This window comes from Camelus ferus, chromosome 6 (genome assembly GCF_009834535.1).
Source record: "Camelus ferus isolate YT-003-E chromosome 6, BCGSAC_Cfer_1.0, whole genome shotgun sequence".
Taxonomy (NCBI): Eukaryota; Metazoa; Chordata; class Mammalia; order Artiodactyla; family Camelidae; genus Camelus; species Camelus ferus.
Genome location: NC_045701.1, coordinates 29,780,024 through 29,801,894, shown reverse-complemented (window position 1 = coordinate 29,801,894; position 21,871 = coordinate 29,780,024). Strand labels below are relative to the sequence as shown.

The window sequence follows — 21,871 nt, the reverse complement described above, 5'->3', positions numbered from 1 at the left end:
TCAGTGCATAACTAACCTAGTGTATTTTCCCTTCCTTTCTCTCTTTCCTCTACATAGGTCACTTTAGCATTGGCTTCTTTTTGTGGCTTGTGGATTTGTGGAATGTGTATTTCTGTGGATCAGTATATAACTGTCTTTCCATTTATCCATTTACGTCTCCATGAGTCTGTCCTTTCCCTGTTTTCTTGTTCCGTATTTTGGTAATTCTGACCTTCTCTATATCTTTTTTTTTTCTCTTTTTTCTTCTCTTTTTCTACTTCTCACACTGTGTCTTTGAGATGAAAGTAGATTAGAACAAGTACATATTTGATTACAAATTGTATTTTGCTTACAAAAATGTGTGTTTAGTGTTTCAATTGTGACGTGACTCATAAACTCAGATTTCGCTTTAAAGCACAACAAAAAACCCCAGGAATCAGATATAAAAAACAAAATTAAGTTGCATTTAGCTGCTCTGGTCTTTAATTAATTTTTATTTTAATAATCTTCAATGAAAAACACCAAAATTTTTTCTCATCCTTGTTTTAGCTAAGTGAAGTAAAAGTAAATATACAACAAATACTGAGATCATGATACCTCTTTTCATATCCTGTTTAGGAGGTCACTCTCCCTTGAGGAAATGGCCTATTCTATACCAAACAGTTCCTATCTCTTAAAAGAATTATGCCTTGAAAGTCTTCGTTTGCATCAGTTATAGTTTTTCTACTGTGCCTTCATCACCAGAAATGTGCTGATTCTTATATACTCATTAATAACGTGGCATATTGCTTGATTTCAGGGTCAAAATGATGGTGAAGACAGAGGGATGAGTAAGGAACTTGTCTTGAGGGCAAGATTTAAGGGAGGAGCCAAAAAAACTTAGTGGTAAACAGTATTTTGATCAATTCTTTTGAAGTATAGTTCACTTACATTATTAGTTTCAGGTGTACAGCATAGTGATTCAGTATTTTTACAGATTATACAACATTAAAAGTTATTATAAGATAATAGCTATAATTCCCAGTGCTATACCCCATATACTTGTTGCTTATCTATTGTAAACACAGTAGTTTGTATCTCTTAACCCCCACCCCTAATCTGACCTTTCCCTCCTCCCTCCCTCACTACTTCATTCTGTATATCTGTGAGTCTCTTTCTGTTTTTCATACAGTGCTATTTGTATTATTTTTTAAAGGTTCCACATAGAAGTGATATCATGCAGTATTTGTCTTTGTCTTATATCACTAAGCATAATATTCTCTAGGTCTAATAAATATATTATGAAATCAAATTTAATTTAAAATATGCATAATGAACAAAATAAATACTAAATTAAAAAAAGGCAAGATAAGTAAAAAAGTCAGGTGGAGCCATATTGGAAACTGAGGCAAAAGGAAAATCTGTAATGTTGATGCCTTTATTTTAAAAATTGATATTCTATTCATAATTGCTACGTTGATTTTCAAAATACTGCATTAAAATGTTATTTGCTAAGGTTTTGGTATCACAGTAAATTTTATGCCTGAGGCAATACCCTCACTTGTCTCATCCTCACCCTGACCCTGCTTGCCTCCCTGATATGTACACCAACAATCTCAGCATTTATTTACATTTTTTCCGTTTTGAATTTTATCATAAGGTGTAAATGAACTTTTCCTAACCTTCTATTTACTTTTGACCTAAGAAACAGGACTCCAAATAGGGTTGGATTCTCTCACTCACTGATAGAATTTTGCTGTTAGAATTCAGGATTAACGCAGTGTGGCATTACCTGACACATTCTAAAGTATCTGTCCTTTACGAAGCTCTGGTATGTCTCTTTGCCTAATTTAGCTGAGAGTCTAATAACTCCCTTTGGAACTATTCAGTGAGGTCCTGGTAGTCTCAAATCTCCAAAGCATTTCACAATTGCATCATAAAGAGTTGGAGGAGATTTCAAAGTCTCAGCTTCCCTATGTGAGAACAAATATTTTATGTACAATGACAGAAACGGTCAGTTTTTGTGTTTCCAGGGTCAGGGGGATGGCTACACTGTAAGAGTTACATAAATCCTGCAGACTTGCATTTCTCGGGCTGGGGCTATTCAATTTACAAAAAACAAGAAAACAATAGAAACCATGTTGCAACTATTCTGCTGGTTCATCTGCTGCCTTGGAATGCAATGGAATAGAGGTCAGAGCTTCAGCAGGAATACCAGAGGTTTAAGTCTAAATTCAGTAGTGTGGCATTTTCTACCCTGTATCCAATAGATTACTGTCTTCTCCTGATGTTTAGAATGAGTGTAATGGTGGACAGAAACTTTCATTCTATCACCATTATTAAGTGAAATTATCAGTAGCTTCCATAGAGTTGACATTTGGTTGAAAACCAAGGGGCATGCAATGAATGATTTATTTTCCTTATAAAGGACAGATGAAAGGGAGGAAGATGCAAAAAGAGAAGGCTAAAGGTTCCAGAGGAAAACTTCACCGATTTTATGATTTTTCAGAGCATTCCCCAGATCTCTTAATTTCCATACTCAACATATTTGAGTTTCTTCTGTTACCAATGGTTCCATTATTCATCAATACAGGGCTTTGATGGAGAGAGAGAGTTGTGAAACTGAGAAAAACTTGGTATACAAACAGCTGACTGCATTCGGAATTTTGCAAGAAGGGTTTTTTCACCTGTACAATTTCTTCTCTCTGTTAGTCACTCAGATTTATGCAGCTACCATCAGCCAGGGTTCACTCAAAGACACTGACAAAGGCACTAGTGATGATGTGTCTGATCATCAGCACTGTCTTTTCCATCTAAATATTTTCAGGATTAGCTTTGGTTTGAACTTATTTGATGAGTTAGTGTTACTGTCATCACCACAATTTGATCCGCAGATCATCCCTGTCAGTTAGGAAGAGTCAATACTTTATTCTATTTCTTGAATGAAAACTCAGACTTCTGAAAGCTAAGTGATTTGCCCAGGCCATGTAGTTAGTGCATTCCTCAGCCAAAGTATTCAAATCAGATACAGTGATTCCAAACCAGGCAGAATTCTAATACTGAGTAAAAAATACAACATTTGCAGGAAATCTAGAGGTAATTTAATTTAACCATTCCACTTTATTGATGAGGGAGTTTCCTTGCTGAAGATCTAGACATTTGTTCAGTGTATTTATACATCAGTCACTTTATATATGCAGTGACTTTATAAATCAGTCATCTGCATCAGTACCAATTAAATATTTGATCATGTTTCAGTCTGAGCTACATTTTTCAGAATATGTAAACATGTTAATTTACCCTTAAAGAATTTTCAAGCTTCAATCAATACGCTGACAGACATTGCACTCAAACTGTTGGAAACCTTGTTAGCTATAGTCATTTTATTAGAATTATGCTAATTAGATTTACTTTTCTTAGAATGTAACTTGTTTTATCAGGTTCACTTACATGCAAAAGAAATACGAGGAAATGAGAAGCAATTGAGTGGTTCAGATTTGGTAAATTGAAAAAATTTTCTCTATTCGAGAGAGAATATTTAGTACTGCAGTGAAATATACAATTTTATTTTGTGGATGTAATGTTTAGAATGGGAGATGGTGGGAAGCTACACAGTGCTCATTCTTGCTTGAAAGGAAACAACAATGAGGTGTGCTTTTTTAAATATAATTCTAAGAGAAGCATGAGATATAATGGAGTAGCAATGAATCTGAGGACAAGTGGAGAGAGGGAACACATCTCAGAGTGAAGGAACCTGAATAAATGAGAGGGAGAAAGAAGAGAAAATGATGAAGAAGAGTGCGATTCAAAGACAGCAAAATTAAAAGAGAAAGAAGATTAGGGGAAAATGAGAGGCCGTAAATTAACAGGAGAAAGAAACTGCAATCAAACTTATAAAAGTAAATTGGGAAATCAAAGGCTTGTTGATGCATGAAAGGGGAGAGAAGAGAAAAGAGGGAAAATGAGGGAGGAAGCATGAGGAAATGTTTCAAAGAGCTGGGGAAGGGAGCTCCTTGGGTCTCTAAACGCGAGAATCCAGGAGCTGGTCTGAGCACAGTTTGCAGTCCTTGTAGGCACAGTGTTGTCTGAGGATGTGTGTGTCTCCACCCGACGTTGAGAGAGCCTGTCTCCCTGGCCTTCCCCAGCCTCTACTGTGCCATCACTGCTGGAGTCAGAGGTGCCTCTTAGTTAGCAGCAGTGGCAAGGAAGATGAGAGATGTAGTGGTGAGAATTTAGATTTCTGCTTCAGCCTCTTCTGATAATGCTTTTCCTATAAATTTTGCTAAAAGAGTATATTTTATGCAGAAGAGGGCCATAATTGGTAGGTTTTCCCCCAGAGTTGTAATTTGTTTTTCTGAGAAATGCTTATCTGATACACAGTCTCTGGATCTATGCCCACCAGCATTTCAGAATCACAGGTAAGGAAAGTACATAGACCAGAACAGGTCATGGGAAGTAAATGGACCACCTATGTCAGGGAGTGTGGACTCCAGTCTGTTGGGTAATAGTGAAAAGCAGAGATGGAAGATAGGAAAGTGGGCAGAGTAGAAAAACCTATAACCTTCAATCACGAAAACCTTCAGAAATCCTCTGCTGTCAGAGATACCATCAAACACTGGCACATCGTGCAATAACCAACTCTGAGTGAGCTTGTGGGATGCACAAAAGCTAAGAGTAAGTAGAAGGGGCTTTTCACTTACACCCCTAGGTTTCCTGGTGTATTTTTATAGGCAGATGATGGAATGAATGCTGAGACAAATGTCTCCTCAGTGGAGAAAAGTTAAGAAGTGAGCTGAGAAGCTAATGGAAGAGCCTACAGAATATTTTTCTTTTACAGTTTTGAGTAGGCCCCACTTTCCTGTGTGTGTGTGTCTGGTCTTTGTGTGCGTGTACATGCTGGTATGTTAAAATATGACTTGATAAAGTGCGTCTGGGGCTGGCAGTAGTCACACACGGAGACCTGTGTATTAGCCATTCCCCTCAGCTCTAGAGATGCTTAAAGCAGATATGTTTACTGCTTCCTATAATATGTACCATAGCAATGTACTATATGCACTTAATTGTTTTGGGTTTTTCTTTTGCTTCTCTATTTCTTTCCTCTTCTATTTTCATTCAGACTTCTCCCTTTCTAGCTTTCGTTCCTGAGTAGTGAGTCACGAGCTTTTTCTGTCAAAGGTTTTCACTCTGCTTTGTATCCAATGTTCCACAGAACTTACTTAACACAATTGTGCTATTAAGTTAAACGTTATACGTAATATACACTGTGTTACAGGTAATATACACTATGTTGTATTTTTCTGTAGATTGACAATTTTCAAACTGTTCATACCCATAACAAAATATTTTTTGACCTTCTGCCTTAATTTTGTGCTCATTTATTCATAAAGTGTGTATGCCATCATGTTAATATATTATACATATTAAAACTAGCATTTAAAAAAATAAAAGGCAGTGACAACTACATATACATGGGCAATTATACCCATGTAAAAATATTTAATACTGTCATCTTTTCACTCTTCAGGGGATCATCACATGTCCTTCCTGGAATGAGCCTACAGCGCTAAACAGACTGAGCGTTACATACAGATTTTCCTTCAAATAAGTAATGTGCTTTTAGTTGCACAGGGTTAAAATTCTAATTCTAAGCTCTGTAAAGGGGTGATTTTAGACAAGCAATATTATATTTAGTTATTCCAGTACACAAAAGAGAGCGCTCATTGTTGAAAACTGTGTTGCTTCTTTATGTGTTTAAACTGAGTGGTACAACCTGCGTTCCTCTATGACTTGTCAATCAGAACAATAATAAAAATTCATTCCAAACTTAAATGTTGTAACCACAGTAGCTTTAGCTTCTTCTCTTAAAAGGAATGGCTTAGACTATAGGAGCTTTACTGTTGCTTCCCCCTCTTCTATGCTAAGAATGTTAATGTGTCAAGATAATTAATTAAAAAATTTATACTGGCAAATTTTGTATTGTAACGTATTGTTTGTTGAAAGGCTCTCCCTTGGGCATCATACTGGGATGAGGGAAAGAAGGAGTTCGGGAGTATATAATCAGTACTTGAGATTCACATAGTGTTAGTTAAGCTGCATGAACAAGCCGTGGGGTGGCAGTGGAGTGGTGCTTACCCAGGGATGCAGCTAGGAGACTACCTCTAAGTTAGGTGACAAGTGGACCTATTGTTGGGAAACTGGGGCACAGCTTGGGTCAGGGCATTACAAGGACACCAGGTCTGAGGAGGGTGATAGAAGGAAACAGAGAGCAAGGCAGAGAGTTAGTAGGCAGGAACTGGAAATTCCACAGGAACTGTAGCAAGTAAATACTCAGTGAACCATTTGGGTTGGTGGATGAGGAGAAAAGGCGTGTAATCCCAAGACAGCTGTTCAGCCTCAAGCATAGTACAGCCACCAAAATGCAAAGCTCCTGATAATTGGAGTTACACTGTATCTCAATTGAGAAACTTTTCCTATGATTCAAGAAGGTAGGAATCCCAAGAAAGGGCAGGATGCTGCCTCCCAAGTTGGATATCAGTGCTGTAGAAGCACAGGGCTGAATGGGAGTAAGAGTGCAGCTCTGAGCGCAGTGTTTTTCTGTTTGTTTGTTTGTTTGCTTTCAATCTGGATGAAGGAAATGTTCAGAATTTACCCAGGACATCGGTGAGGATGGAAACCTGTTGTTTTTAGTTGAAGTGATCAGTGTGTTAAACACTTAGCTGGAGGACATCCAGGGTCTAGGTGGAAGAAATAGTAACAGCAATGAACTCTGTTTCTTTATGATCTGCAGGCAGAGGAGATGGAGACTGAGAACAATACAGTGGTGACCGAATTTATCCTTGTTGGTTTGACCCAGTCTCAAAGTATTCAGCTCCTGGTCTTTGTGCTAGTTCTAATTTTCTACCTCATCATCCTCCCTGGAAATTTCCTCATCATCCTCACCATCAGGTCAGACCCTGGCCTCACGGCCCCTCTCTACTTCTTTCTGGGCAACTTGGCCTTCCTGGATGCATCCTACTCCTTCATTGTGGCTCCCAGGATGCTGGCGGATTTCTTCTCTGAGAAGAAGGTGATATCTTATAAAGGTTGCATCACTCAGCTCTTTTTCTTGCACTTCCTTGGAGGAGGGGAGGGGTTGCTCCTAGTTGTGATGGCCTTTGACCGCTACATTGCCATCTGTCGTCCTTTATACTACTCTACCGTCATGAACCCAAGAGCTTGCCATGTCTTGCTGTTGGCTCTGTGGTTTGGGGGCTTTGTCCACTCCATTATCCAGGTGGCCCTCATCCTCCGCTTGCCCTTCTGTGGTCCAAACCGACTAGACAACTTCTTTTGTGACGTACCGCAGGTCATCAAGCTGGCCTGCACTGACACCTTTGTGGTGGAGCTCCTGATGGTTTTTAATAGTGGTCTGATGACCCTCCTGTGTTTTGTGGGCCTTCTGGCCTCCTATGCAGTCATCCTCTGCCGTGTATGTGGTTCCTCCTCTGAGGGGAAGAGCAAGGCCATGTCCACATGCACCACCCATATCATCGTTATATTTCTCATGTTTGGGCCTGGCATCTTCATTTACACCCGCCCCTTCAGAGCCTTACCAGCAGACAAGGTGGTTTCCTTTTTCCATACAGTGATCTTTCCTTTGATGAACCCTGTGATTTACACCCTTCGCAACCAGGAAGTGAAAGCGTCCATGAGGAGACTATTGAGTCGGCATGTGATCTGCTGAATGGATCGTATAGTAAGAAGACAAGAACTGACAATTCTGCTGCAACTTTTTCATTCATTTAACAAATATTGTTTTTCACTGAGTCCTTCTCATTGTCAGTTACTATCGTAGCCTCTAGGGGAGAGATATACATATGAAGTGAGTAAATGTGCTATGTTTAAGGAACATAAAAGAAAACACAAGAGTAATTGGGTTACAATGAATAAGTGTGACAGATTTAGGGTGTAAAATATATGTGGCTGTAAAGGTCAAAAAATAAAAGCGTTTTAAGCTGTGATAAGAAGTTCTGTTTTTTCTAATTGCAGAAAGAATTCATCTTAGTATTTGAAGCCAGAACTGACTCATCCACAATTGTTTCTTGTATGATTTAGAACAACATTATGAAGATTCTGGGCAAGGATCAATAAGGGCAAGACATCATCTAAATCCAAATGATATGTTTGAACAATTTAAAAAGCTTGAAAACTCCTGAAACATATATATTTTCTTCCCCTCACCCCAAGTTTAGTAGTGGATAAGAAAGGAAACTAATTGGTTTTATGAAAAAAAGTAATGAAGTTATTTCCCTTGATTTTTTCAGAGCTTCATGATTATCACTAATGGTTTTTACAAATCCTCCCTGGATGTTAAATCTTGCCCTCAATTGTTTGCAATCTGATTATGGTAATGATAGATATTTGGTATTACAGATTCTGTTGGAGATCACATAAATCACTGTTAAGTACAGTGAGGTTTAATGTGAGAAATTCGGTACTTATAAAATGTTTTCAGTAGGCAACCATTCTTTATGCTCGGCATTCAGAAATGATTGCCAGAAAAACACTGTAAAACTAATCTACCAAGTGATCTATCCCTGAATAATGAGGAAACTGGGATAACAGGAAGCCACTTGGCAGCTCCTCACTGAAGGAGCACAGTAATTAAGCACAGTATGGAGTCAGGAGAATGATACAGACCACCTTTCATGTTATTGCCTCTCTCGCCAATTAATTTTTTTCTAAATTCAAGTGATTCATGAGTACATTTGACAGTCAGAATTTGGAAATTTAAATGCCAAGATCCTAGAAGAACCTGTTTATATGTTCACAGCTTCTTTGGAAAATAAAGCAAAGCAATGCAAAAACCCGTGGTAAAATACAGAATCATAGTTTTAGGACCTTGAAGGTGAGAAGGCGAATAAGTACGACATTAAATTGAAAATGAAAAGAAAGATAGTTATATTTGACATCGTAAAAAAAATGTGTGGCTTAAAAGGAGAAGAGTGATGAAAATCTACCCACCACATGTGGATGTGCAGGTTAGTTTCTGCATAATTATAGAGGTTTGCATGGAAATTGAATTGAGAGCTTTCTCCCTATCCCAGGATGGTACAGAGGAGCATTCATGCATAAAGATTAGAATAAAAAAAATCTATTAACTAAGGAAATTGATATAAACAATGAAGTTAATTCACTTAATACATAAAAAATTAATAAATGACTATGAAATAGATACATACCCTGAAGGAAACATGGGCAATTGAAACCAACAGTCAATTAACAAAGGGAAAAATGGAAAGAGTTAAAAACACAAAAATAATTTTATTCTCAAAAGCGAACCATCAGAATATAGACCACTGATTCTGGTTAGCTTGCAGAAGGACGTTGCTCTTGTATTATCGACAATATGAAAAGTACAAAATTCAAATTTTACTTTTCTGAGGCTATCAAAGAGTGGATGAAGCAAAGAAGGTTTTTTGGTTGAGCTCCAGAGAAGGGAAAGGCCTGTAGAGAGGAGCGGAGAGCTATGGCAGCGCCGTACCTGAGGGCAGGTACCTAGTCTGGATACTTGTAGATGAATGAGTGACTCTGCCATAAAATGGGATCTTTTGTAGGTGTGAGAAAATACGAGGTGATCTAATGACCCATGGGATGTGGACAGATGAGAATGCTCAAAACACAAAAATAAACAGCTTGGCTTTATAAATTTCTCTCCCTTTTCCCACTGACACCTATAATTTGCTCAGGAAAAGGGAAATGAAGGAAGAAAAAAAAATCAGAGGGAATCCCCACATTTTCAGTGTTATGAGGTACTTGGATGTTGAGTGTCTACATAGCCGAATCCTAAGGGAAACAAAACTATCAGAGTTGTGGCTGAAACTCTTCCTGGCTCTGATGAGATCAAAGACACAAGTTCCTTGGTGGCAGCTGGAGATAAAATCAATCTGAGTTAAACAGAAGTGATCAATAGGCACATGAAAAAATGCCCAATATGACTAATTATCAGAGAAATGCAAATCAAAACTACAATGAGGTATCACCTCACACCAGTCAGAATGGCTATCATTCAAATGTCCACAAATGACCAATGCTGGAGAGGCTGTGGAGAAAAGGGAACCCTCCTACACTGCTGGTGGGAATGCAGTTTCGTGCAGCCACTGTGGAAAACAGCATGGAGATTCCTCAAAAGACTAGGAATAGACTTACTATATGACCTAGTAATCCTATTCCTGGGCATATATCCAGAAGGAACCCTACTTCAGAAAGACACCTACACCCCAATGTTCATAGCAGCACTATTTACAATAGCCAAGACATGGAAACAGCTTAAATGTCCATCGACAAATGACTGGATAAAGAAGATGTGGTATATTTCTACAATGGAATAATTCAGCCATAAAAACCGACAACATAACACCATTTGCAGCAACATGCATGTCCCTGGAGAATATCATTCTAAGTGAAGTAAGCCAGAAGGAGAAAGAAAAATACCATATGAGATCACTCATATGTGGAATGTAAAAAAAAAAAAAAGCATAAATACAACACAGAAACAGACTCATAGACATAGAATACAAACTTGCGGTTGCCAAGGGGGATTTGGGTGGGAAGAGATACTGGGAGATCAAAATTTGTAGATACTGACAGGCATATGTAGAATACATAAAAAAGATTATACTGTATAGCACAGGGAAATATATACAAGATCTTGTCGTAGCTCACAGCAAAAAAAAAATGTGACAATGAATATATGTATCTTCATGTATAACTGAAAAATTGTGCTCTACACTGGAATTTGACACAATATGAGTATAACTCAATAAAGAAATGTTTAAATAAAAAAAGAGTGTTCAATAAAGACCACAGTTAAAAATTTCAAAAAAAACACAATCTGAGCTAAATTCAATATAATTAAAGATGACTCCAAGACCCAACTTAACCTTTGAAAGAATCTGAATAACTAGCTCCTCATTCTATCTCTTAGATAGAAGAAAAGGATTTAACTCACTGAAGCGCTAAGCAAAATAGAATTAAATATTATGCTTTATATTACACTTTTTTAATGAGTAGAGTTGATTTATAGTATTGTATCAGTTCAGGTGTACAACATAGTGATTCAGTATTTTTATAGTTACACTCTATTAAAAATTATCCAGGAAAATGGCTATAATTTCCTGTGCTATATCATATATCCTTGCTGCTTATGTATTTTATACATGGTAGTTTGTATCTCTTAACCTCATACTGCTAATTTGCTCTTTTCCTCTTCTCTCTCCTCTTTGGTAACCACTGGTTTGTTCTGTGTATCTATGAGTCTGTTTCTGTTTTGCATCAGTATACTTTGTATTACATTTTTAAGATTCCACATAGAAGTGATATCATACAGTATTTGTATTTCTCTGTCTTATTTCACAAAGCATAATATTCAGTAGACTTAATTAGTATTTTTAAAAATCAAAATTAATTTTAAAAATTCATGATGAACAAATAAATACTAAATTTTAAATATAAGCAGGATTAGTAAAAATGCCAGGTTGAGCCATAGTGAAAACTGAGGCAAAAGGAAAATCTGTAATGTTGATGCCTTTGCTTTAAATATTGATATTCTGTTCATAGTTGTTACGTTAACTTTGCTCTTTAAAGTATTGCATTAAAAATCTTATTTATTTCACTTTATTTTTTAAAATTTTAATTGCTAAGGTTTTGCTATCATTATAAATTTGATGCCTGAGGCAATACCCTCACTTGTCTCATCTTCACCCTGACCCTGCTTCCTTCCCAACAATCTCAGCATTTATTTACATTTTTTCTCATTTTCAATTTTATTGTAAGATGTAAATGAACTTTTCCTAACCTTCTATTTACTTTTGACCTAAGAAACAGAACTCCAAATAGAGTTGGATTCTCTCACTCACTGATAGGATTTTGGTGTTAGAATACAGGATTAACACAGTGTGACACTACCTGACACATTCTAAAATATCTGTCCTTTACGAAGCTCTGGTATGTTTCCTTGCCTAATTTAGTTTACAGTCTAATAACTCCCTTTGGAAATATTCAGTGGGGCGGGTAGTCTCAGATCTCCAAAGCACTTTCTCCATTGCATCATAAAGAGTTGGAGGAGATTTCAAAGTCTCAGCTTCCCTATGTGAGAATAAATATTAATGAACAATGACATAAACGGTCAGTTAATGTGTTTCCAGGGTGGGGAGGAGAGTTACATAAAACCTGCAGACTGGCATTTCTCGGGCTGGGGGCTATTCATACTCACAAGAAACAAGAAGACAATAGAAACCCTGTTGCAACTATTCTGCTGGTTCATCTGCTGCCTTGGAATGCAATGGAATAGAGGTCAGAGATTCAACAGGAAAAGCCAGAGGCTTAAGTCTAAATTTAGCAGTGTGGCATTTTCTACCCTCTCTCCAATAGATTTCCATCTGCTCTTGATGCTTAGAATGAGTGTAATGGTGGACAGAAACTTTCATTCTACACCATTATTAAGTGAAAATAGCAATAGCTTCCATAGAGTTGACATTTGGTTGAAAACCAAGGGGCAAGCAATGAATGATTTATTTTCCTTATAAAGGACAGATGAAAGGGAGGAAGATGCAAAAAGAGAAGGCTAAAGGTTCCAGAGGAAAACTTCACCGATTTTATGATTTTTCAGAGCATTCCCCGGATGTCTTAATTTCCATACTCAACATATTTGAGTTTCTTCTGTTACCAATGGTTCCATTATTCATCAATACAGGGCTTTGATGGAGAGAGAGAGTTGTGAAACTGAGAAAAACTTGGTATACAAACAGCTGACTGCATTCGGAATTTTGCAAGAAGGGTTTTTTCACCTGTACAATTTCTTCTCTCTGCTAGTCACTCAGATTTATGCAGCTACCATCAGCCAGGGTTCACTCAAAGACACTGACAAAGGCACTAGTGATGATGTGTCTGATCATCAGCACTGTCTTTTCCATCTAAATATTTTCAGGATTAGCTTTGGTTTGAACTTATTTGATGAGTTAGTGTTACTGTCATCACCACAATTTGATCCGCAGATCATTCCTGTCAGTTAGGAAGAGTCAATACTTTATTCTATTTCTTGAATGAAAACTCAGACTTCTGAAAGCTAAGTGATTTGCCCAGGCCATGTAGTTAGTGCATTGCTCAGCCAAAGTATTCAAATCAGATACAATGATTCCAAACCAGGCAGAATTCTAATACTGAGTAAAAAATACAACATTTGCAGGAAATCTAGAGGTAATTTAATTTAACCATTCCACTTTATTGATGAGGGAGTTTCCTTGCTGAAGATCTAGACATTTGTTCAGTGTATTTATACATCAGTCACTTTATATATGCAGTGACTTTATAAATCAGTCATCTGCATCAGTACCAATTAAATATTTGATCACGTTTCAGTCTGAGCTACATTTTTCAGAATATGTAAACATGTTAATTTACCCTTAAAGAATTTTCAAGCTTCAATCAATACGCTGACAGACATTGCACTCAAACTGTTGGAAACCTTGTTAGCTATAGTCATTTTATTAGAATTATGCTAATTAGATTTACTTTTCTTAAAATGTAACTTGTTTTATCAGGTTCACTTACATGCAAAAGAAATATGAGGAAATGAGAAGCAATTGAGTGGTTCAGATTTGGTAAATTGAAAAAATTTTCTCTATTCGAGAGAGAATATTTAGTACTGCAGTGAAATATACAATTTTATTTTGTGGATGTAATGTTTAGAATGGGAGATGGTGGGAAGCTACACAGTGCTCATTCTTGCTTGAAAGGAAACAACAATGAGGTGTGCTTTTTTAAATATAATTCTAAGAGAAGCATGAGATATAATGGAGTAGCAATGAATCTCAGGACAAGTGGAGAGAGGGAACACATCTCAGAGTGAAGGAACCTGAATAAATGAGAGGGAGAAAGAAGAGAAAATGATAAAGAAGAGTGCGATTCAAAGACAGCAAAATTAAAAGAGAAAGAAGATTAGGGGAAAATGAGAGGCCGTAAATTAACAGGAGAAAGAAACTGCAATCAAACTTACAAAAGTAAATTGGGAAATCAAAGGCTTGTTGATGCATGAAAGGGGAGAGAAGAGAAAAGAGGGAAAATGAGGGAGGAAGCATGAGGAAATGTTTCAAAGAGCTGGGGAAGGGAGCTCCTTGGGTCTCTAAACGCGGGAATCCAGGAGCTGGTCTGAGCACAGTTTGCAGTCCTTGTAGGCACAGTGTTGTCTGAGGATGTGTGTGTCTCCACCCGACGTTGAGAGAGCCTGTCTCCCTGGCCTTCCCCAGCCTCTACTGTGCCATCACTGCTGGAGTCAGAGGTGCCTCTTAATTAGCAGCAGTGGCAAGGAAGATGAGAGATGTAGTGGTGAGAATTTAGATTTCTGCTTCAGCCTCTTCTGATAATGCTTTTCCTATAAATTTTGCTAAAAGAGTATATTTTATGCAGAAGAGGGCCATAATTGGTAGGTTTTTCCCCAGAGTTGTAATTTGTTTTTCTGAGAAATGCTTATCTGATACACAGTCTCTGGATCTATGCCCACCAGCATTTCAGAATCACAGGTAAGGAAAGTACATAGACCAGAACAGGTCATGGGAAGTAAATGGACCACCTATGTCAGGGAGTGTGGACTCCAGTCTGTTGGGTAATAGTGAAAAGCAGAGATGGAAGATAGGAAAGTGGGCAGAGTAGAAAAACCTATAACCTTCCATCACGAAAACCTTCAGAAATCCTCTGCTGTCAGAGATACCATCAAACACTGGCACATCGTGCAATAACCAACTCTGAGTGAGCTTGGGGGATGCACAAAAGCTAAGAGTAAGTAGAAGGGGCTTTTCACTTACACCCCTAGGTTTCCTGGTGTATTTTTATAGGCAGATGATGGAATGAATGCTGAGACAAATGTCTCCTCAGTGGAGAAAAGTTAAGAAGTGAGCTGAGAAGCTAATGGAAGAGCCTACAGAATATTTTTCTATTACAGTTTTGGGTAGGCCCCACTTTCCTGTGTGTGTGTGTCTGGTCTTTGTGTGCGTGTACATGCTGGTATGTTAAAATATGACTTGATAAAGTGCGTCTGGGGCTGGCAGTAGTCACACACGGAGACCTGTGTATTAGCCATTCCCCTCAGCTCTAGAGATGCTTAAAGCAGATATGTTTACTGCTTCCTATAATATGTACCATAGCAATGTACTATATGCACTTAATTGTTTTGGGTTTTTCTTTTGCTTCTCTATTTCTTTCCTCTTCTATTTTCATTCAGACTTCTCCCTTTCTAGCTTTCGTTCCTGAGTAGTGAGTCACGAGCTTTTTCTGTCAAAGGTTTTCACTCTGCTTTGTATCCAATGTTCCACAGAACTTACTTAACACAATTGTGCTATTAAGTTAAACGTTATACGTAATATACACTGTGTTACAGGTAATATGTTGTATTTTTCTGTAGATTGACAATTTTCAAACTGTTCATACCCATAACAAAATATTTTTTGACCTTCTGCCTTAATTTTGTGCTCATTTATTCATAAAGTGTGTATGCCATCATGTTAATATATTATACATATTAAAACTAGCATTTAAAAAAATAAAAGGCAGTGACAACTACATATACACGGGCAATTATACCCATGTAAAAATATTTAATACTGTCGTCTTTTCACTCTTCAGGGGATCATCACATGTCCTTTCTGGAATGAGCCTGCAGCGCTAAACAGACTGAGCGTTACATACAGATTTTCCTTCAAATAAGTAATGTGCTTTTAGTTGCACAGGGTTAAAATTCTAATTCTAAGCTCTGTAAAGGGGTGATTTTAGACAAGCAATATTATATTTAGTTATTCCAGTACACAAAAGAGAGCGCTCATTGTTGAAAACTGTGTTGCTTCTTTATGTGTTTAAACTGAGTGGTACAACCTGCGTTCCTCTATGACTTGTCAATCAGAACAATAATAAAAATTCATTCCAAACTTAAATGTTGTAACCACAGTAGCTTTAGCTTCTTCTCTTAAAAGGAATGGCTTAGACTATAGGAGCTTTACTGTTGCTTCCCCCTCTTCTATGCTAAGAATGTTAATGTGTCAAGATAATTAATTAAAAAATTTATACTGGCAAATTTTGTATTGTAACGTATTGTTTGTTGAAAGGCTCTCCCTTGGGCATCATACTGGGATGAGGGAAAGAAGGAGTTCGGGAGTATATAATCAGTACTTGAGATTCACATAGTGTTAGTTAAGCTGCATGAACAAGCCGTGGGGTGGCAGTGGAGTGGTGCTTACCCAGGGATGCAGCTAGGAGACTACCTCTAAGTTAGGTGACAAGTGGACCTATTGTTGGGAAACTGGGGCACAGCTTGGGTCAGGGCATTACAAGGACACCAGGTCTGAGGAGGGTGATAGAAGGAAACAGAGAGCAAGGCAGAGAGTTAGCAGGCAGGAACTGGAAATTCTACAGAAACAGAAGCAAGTAAATACTCAGTAAACCATTTGGGTTGGTGGATGAGGAGAAAAGGCGTGTAATCCCAAGACAGCTGTTCAGCCTCAAGCATAGTACAGCCACCAAAATGCAAAGCTCTTCATAACTGAAGTTACATTGTATCTCAATTCGGAAATTTCTCCTATGATTCAAGAAGGTAGGAATTCCAAGAAAGGGCAGGATGCTGCCTCCCAAGTTGGATATCAGCGCTGTAGAAGCACAGGGCTGAATGGGAGTAAGAGTGCAGCTCTGAGCGCAGTGTTTTTTTGTTTGTTTGTTTGTTTGCTTTAAATCTGGATGAAGGAAATGTTCAGAATTTACCCAGGACATTGGTGAGGATGGAAACCTGTTGTTTTTGGCTGAAGTGATCAGTGTGTCAAACACTTAGCTAGAGGACATCCAGGGTCTAGGTGGAAGAAATAGTAACAGCAATGAACTCTGTTTCTTTATGATCTGCAGGCAGAGGAGATGGAGACTGAGAACAATACAGTGGTGACCGAATTTATCCTTGTTGGTTTGACCCAGTCTCAAAGTATTCAGCTCCTGGTCTTTGTGCTAGTTCTAATTTTCTACCTCATCATCCTCCCTGGAAATTTCTTCATCATCCTCACCATCAGGTCAGACCCTGGCCTCACGGCCCCTCTCTACTTCTTTCTGGGCAACTTGGCCTTCCTGGATGCATCCTACTCCTTCATTGTGGCTCCCAGGATGCTGGCGGACTTCTTCTCTGAGAAGAAGGTGATATCTTATAACAGTTGCATCACTCAGCTCTTTTTCTTGCACTTCCTTGGAGCAGGCGAAGGGTTTCTCCTAGTTGTGATGGCCTTTGACCGCTACATTGCCATCTGTCGTCCTTTATACTACTCTACCGTCATGAACCCAAGAGCTTGCCATGTCTTGCTGTTGGCTCCTTGGATTGGGGGATTTGTGCACTCCATTATCCAGGTGGCCCTCATCCTCCGCTTGCCCTTCTGTGGTCCAAACCTATTGGACAACTTCTTGTGTGATGTGCCGCAGGTCATCAAGCTGGCCTGCACTGACACCTTTGTGGTGGAGCTCCTGATGGTCTTCAACAGTGGCCTGCTCACTCTCCTGTGTTTATTGGGGCTTCTGGTCTCATATGCAGTCATTCTCTGCCGTGTACGTGGTTCCTCCTCTGAGGGGAAGAGCAAGGCCATGTCCACATGCACCACCCATATCATCGTTATATTTCTCATGTTTGGGCCTGGCATCTTTATCTATAGCCGCCCCTTCAGAGCCTTACCAGCAGACAAGGTGGTTTCTTTTTGCCATACAGTGATCTTTCCTTTATTGAACCCTGTGATTTATACCCTACGCAACCAAGAAATAAAAGCTTCAGTGAGAAAGTTATTTTATCAGCACTTAGCCTGATAAAACGTGGGAAAAATGAATAAGAAAATTGAAACTGGAGAATTTCATGTGACATTAATGTATTCATTTTCCCAACACTACATTTATTGATCATCCGCTGTCTGTCAGGACTGTTCTCGGCACCAGGAGAAATAGCTATCAAGGAGACAGGTAATGTCACTGCCCTCCTGAAGTTACAATTTAGTAGGAATAAACAGCCAATAACATAGAAAATAAACAGGAGGGTTTCAAGAACTAAAACGAAAAGCAAAATATTAGATTGTAACTGTGAGACCGGGGTAATGACCTTACTTTTAGTCGTCGCAGGGAGACGACTATGAGCAGATGTCATTTTGGCTGATATTTAGATAAACCGAAGATGCCACTGTGCAGACAGCAGCAGGCAGAGCACTCCAGGCAGAGGGAATATACAGTGCAAAAATTCTGAGGATGGTAATGAATTTGGTATATTTGACAAACACAGCAAAGTCAGATTGACCAGGATATAACAGATGAATGTAAAAATGATTAGAACTCATTGGAGATACCAATAGTGTCCAACACATGTATAGGTCTATAAAGTGGATATTAAGAGTTTATTTTTAAAATAATTACTGTAAGAAATCATTGTAAGATTTTAAGCAACAGAGTAATTACTCTACTATGGTATCATAAATGACTTAGGGCTGTGAACATAAGATTTTGTGAAGATATCAGAGTTGAAAAATATAACTAAAAGGGAAATACCATGCCTATATTTTGAAAGAAATTAAGCTGTAAATTTTTCTCCCATAATTACATAAAGGAAAGCAAAAGAAAGTTGGTAGTTTTCAGGGGAAAAGGATGTGTTTCATGTTTCATGGGTACGTTTCACTTTCTTTTCTCCAAAACTTCATGAGCAGCCCTAGCAGATTTTTATGACTCCTAGCTGTCTGTTGATCTCATCACTGACTGATTTCACACTGAGTGTAGTGATCATGGTTCTTTGGAGGACCAGTCAGGAATGTGTTGCATTCTAGCTATTTAAAGGATGATTTAATATAGAGAATTATGTGCTTATGAAAATTTGCAAAGTCTGGAAGAACAGACTATAGGCTGGGTATGCAGATATGACACCTAAAACAACACAGACTGTCAAAAGAGAGCTGTTTTTGCTACAACCTTTGCCATCTGTTGTGTGAAAACCACCACCCTGTTAGGATCAAGATGATGATCTGCCACTCTGCACCAATTAGATCTCCCCGAGAAAAACAGAAGCCTCTCCTGTTACTGCCTCTTTGCCTAATTGACTTAACAAAATTCAAGTGTCTTCTGAATACACTGAATGAATGGGAAGCATCTAAAACAACAGTGTAACCAAAAATACAAGGGATTAATTTTTATATTTTATTTGAAAAATAATCAGAATTAAAATGTTTATGAATATAAACCATGTATAATATAAAATATTCAAATTATGAAAAAATATTCAGGTATTCTCAAATATCTCCCTCATGAGTATTTTCTCAAAAAGCTCCCTCCCCATCCTCATTCTCAGCTTATCATGGAGCTTCCTATTTCACTGAGAGAAGGAGCAGAAGAGAATTCCTCAAGCTTCTACTCCTGCATCTGCCCGTGTGCCTGCATCCCTCCTGTGACTGGGTGACCTGATGGTGCTCCCACAAAAACTGACTCCCCCATCTGTGCCGCAGAGTCCATCCCTTCTTTCCCACTAAAGGCCATCATTCTGGTAATTCTCCTTTCTGTCTTCTGCACCATTAACTTTCCCCTCCCTACTGGATTTTCCCCTTAGCATATAACCACATTTCTTTCATCTTAAATAAAACCTTTTTGTCAACTTTCTCCTTCCATATCTTACCTCAGTTCTCTCCTTCCCTTTACAGCAAAGCTCCAAGGTAACTTATACTTTAACAATACTAATAGACTTTTTAAGAGCAGTTTTAGGTTCATAGAAAAGTTGAGCAGAAAATACAGAGTTCCTATACCCCTCCCCACCTCACTACACACACATACTTTCCTCCATTAATATCCTGCATTAGTGTGGTGTGTTTGTTATAACTGACGAATCAATATTAATACATTATTTAAAAATGAAGTCCATAGTTCACACTAGGGTTCACCTTTTGTGTACAGTTTCATGGATTTTGACAAATGTGTGTCATATATCCACCATTACAGTATCACGCAGAATAGTTTTGCTGCTCTAAAAATCCCCTATGATCCACCCAGTCATCCCTCCCACCCTCTCCTCTCCCCTCAAGCCCCTGACAACCACTGACCTTTTTACTATTGCTATGATTTTACCTTTTACAGAATGTTACAGAGTGGGAATCCGATAGTCTGTAGTCTTAATCTTTTCAGGCTGGCATGTTTTTACTCTCTGCTTCCAATGTCTTTCCTTTTCACCTCACCCAATCATGCTGATAAAACAGCTCCTGTTGTGCTCACCAATGATATCAAAGATCCTTGTTCAGGTCTCTTGGTATTTCACCTCTGAATAGCACTTGACGCAGTGGATCACTGCCTTCCAGGAGTCTCCACTTGCACGGTCTCCCCTCCACCTAAGCAGCTGTGCCCTCATTCTTCTTGAGAGTTTGTCGTTAGCTACCCAGCTTTCTTGGCTTTAATCCCATCTATATATTGCTTGCTTCTATACACATCTTCCTCATGGACCCTAGGCTCCCCTACCCAGCGTCCGGTGCCACTGTCACAGCTCTACCTTCGGTGTCCTAACCTTGCCTCACGCATCACATCCCAGACTGACTCCTGATTGTCACCACACCCCTCTCCCCACCCTACGATTCAATTCTTACTTAGTTGTAACTTCATTTTTCCAGTCTCTGGTCTAAAATCTTGGATTTATTATATTTTAGAAATATCTTCTTTCATATTCCACATGCAATCTGTTAACAAGTCTGGGTTAGTTCTGCCATCATAAAATTGCCAGCTTAGGTCATCCATCCCTGAAATTCTACCACCGAGGCCCAAACCACCAACATCTCTTGCCTCTTTTATGGCTGTAGCCTCTTTACTGGTCTTACTTCTGTTCTTGTCTCATTTTAGTTTTTTCTCAGCTGAGCATCCAGAATGATCTGGTTAAAATAGTCATACCATCTGTCTTCTCAAAACCCTCAATGACTCCCAACCATAAAGAGCTGAAGTTTTCTCTTGTTATCTCTAAAGTCCATACGACCCCTTCTATCTGTTCCAACTCCTAACCCTTCTGCTCTCTGACCTCTTATCCTACTACGTCTTATCCTGATCATTCTGTTCAGACCTGTTGGCTTCCTGATCTCCTCACTCCCTAACCCAGGTCCTTTGACTTGCTGTCTGAAATGTGCTTTTCCAAGATATTGGCAACTTTATAATTTCCTCAAATTTGACCCATCCTCAAGTGTCACCTTTCATGTGAGATCTCCCCTGACTACCCTACAGAAAACTGCAACCCACTCCCCCAGCACTGCCTACTGCACTTCCCTGCATCACTTCATTACTTTTCCCCATAGCACTCATCAACTTTGAACAGGGCACATGTTGCACATGCTTATTTTTTGGCTGTCTTTTTCTCCTCTGGTATATAACATCCATGAAAGCAGAAATTCATTTGCTTTGAATACTCCCGGCACAAAAAAAGGTGCTTGTAAATATTAAATAAATAAAGAACAATATGAAAATTACATCCAATGCTATCATTTAGAAATATTTAATATTAAAATTTTGTCAGTTTTACTTCTATAAACACATAATTATTTTTATAAAAATTGGATCATATCATACATGTAGTTTATAATTTTAATACTATAGGCATGTTTTAAATAAATATAGATCATAATACTCAAATGACTATGAATTATTCAATTACCATTTATTATTATTTATTAAATAATCCCCTGCTTTTGTATATTTAGAATTTTGCTGTTATAAGCTAAGTTTATATAAAAATGTTTTAAATACAACTTTTTACTCTTATTTGAGTATTTTCTGGGAATAAATTTTTAGAAGAACAATTACTAGGTCACAAGGAATAAACTTTGATATATAGTGAAATTCTGTCAATTTAATCTTCCACCAACAATATATG

At 38.2% G+C, this 21,871-nt stretch overlaps 3 protein-coding genes across 5 annotated transcripts in view; 2 read left to right on the top strand and 1 right to left on the bottom strand.

Annotated features, from left to right (window-relative positions):
- Window positions 1–21,871, bottom strand: part of LOC102505575 (olfactory receptor 11G2) — a 442,453-nt gene that overhangs the window by 54,747 nt on the left and 365,835 nt on the right. The window lies entirely within an intron of this gene.
- Window positions 6,714–7,681, top strand: LOC116664170 (olfactory receptor 4N2). Its single transcript, XM_032481604.1, has one exon. It carries the CDS (start codon window positions 6,755–6,757, stop codon window positions 7,679–7,681), a length of 927 nt encoding a protein of 308 aa, XP_032337495.1. The 5' UTR covers window positions 6,714–6,754.
- LOC102516991 (olfactory receptor 4N2-like) lies at window positions 16,702–17,811 on the top strand. The gene has a single exon (XM_032481605.1). The coding sequence runs from the start codon at window positions 16,888–16,890 to the stop codon at window positions 17,809–17,811; it is 924 nt and encodes a 307-aa protein (XP_032337496.1). The 5' UTR covers window positions 16,702–16,887.

Excerpts from the sequence above, each read along its gene's own strand:
- LOC116664170 (XM_032481604.1), top strand. The coding sequence starts at position 6,755 with ATGGAGACTGAGAACAATACAGTGGTGACCGAATTTATCCTTGTTGGT.
- LOC102516991 (XM_032481605.1), top strand. The coding sequence starts at position 16,888 with ATGGAGACTGAGAACAATACAGTGGTGACCGAATTTATCCTTGTTGGT.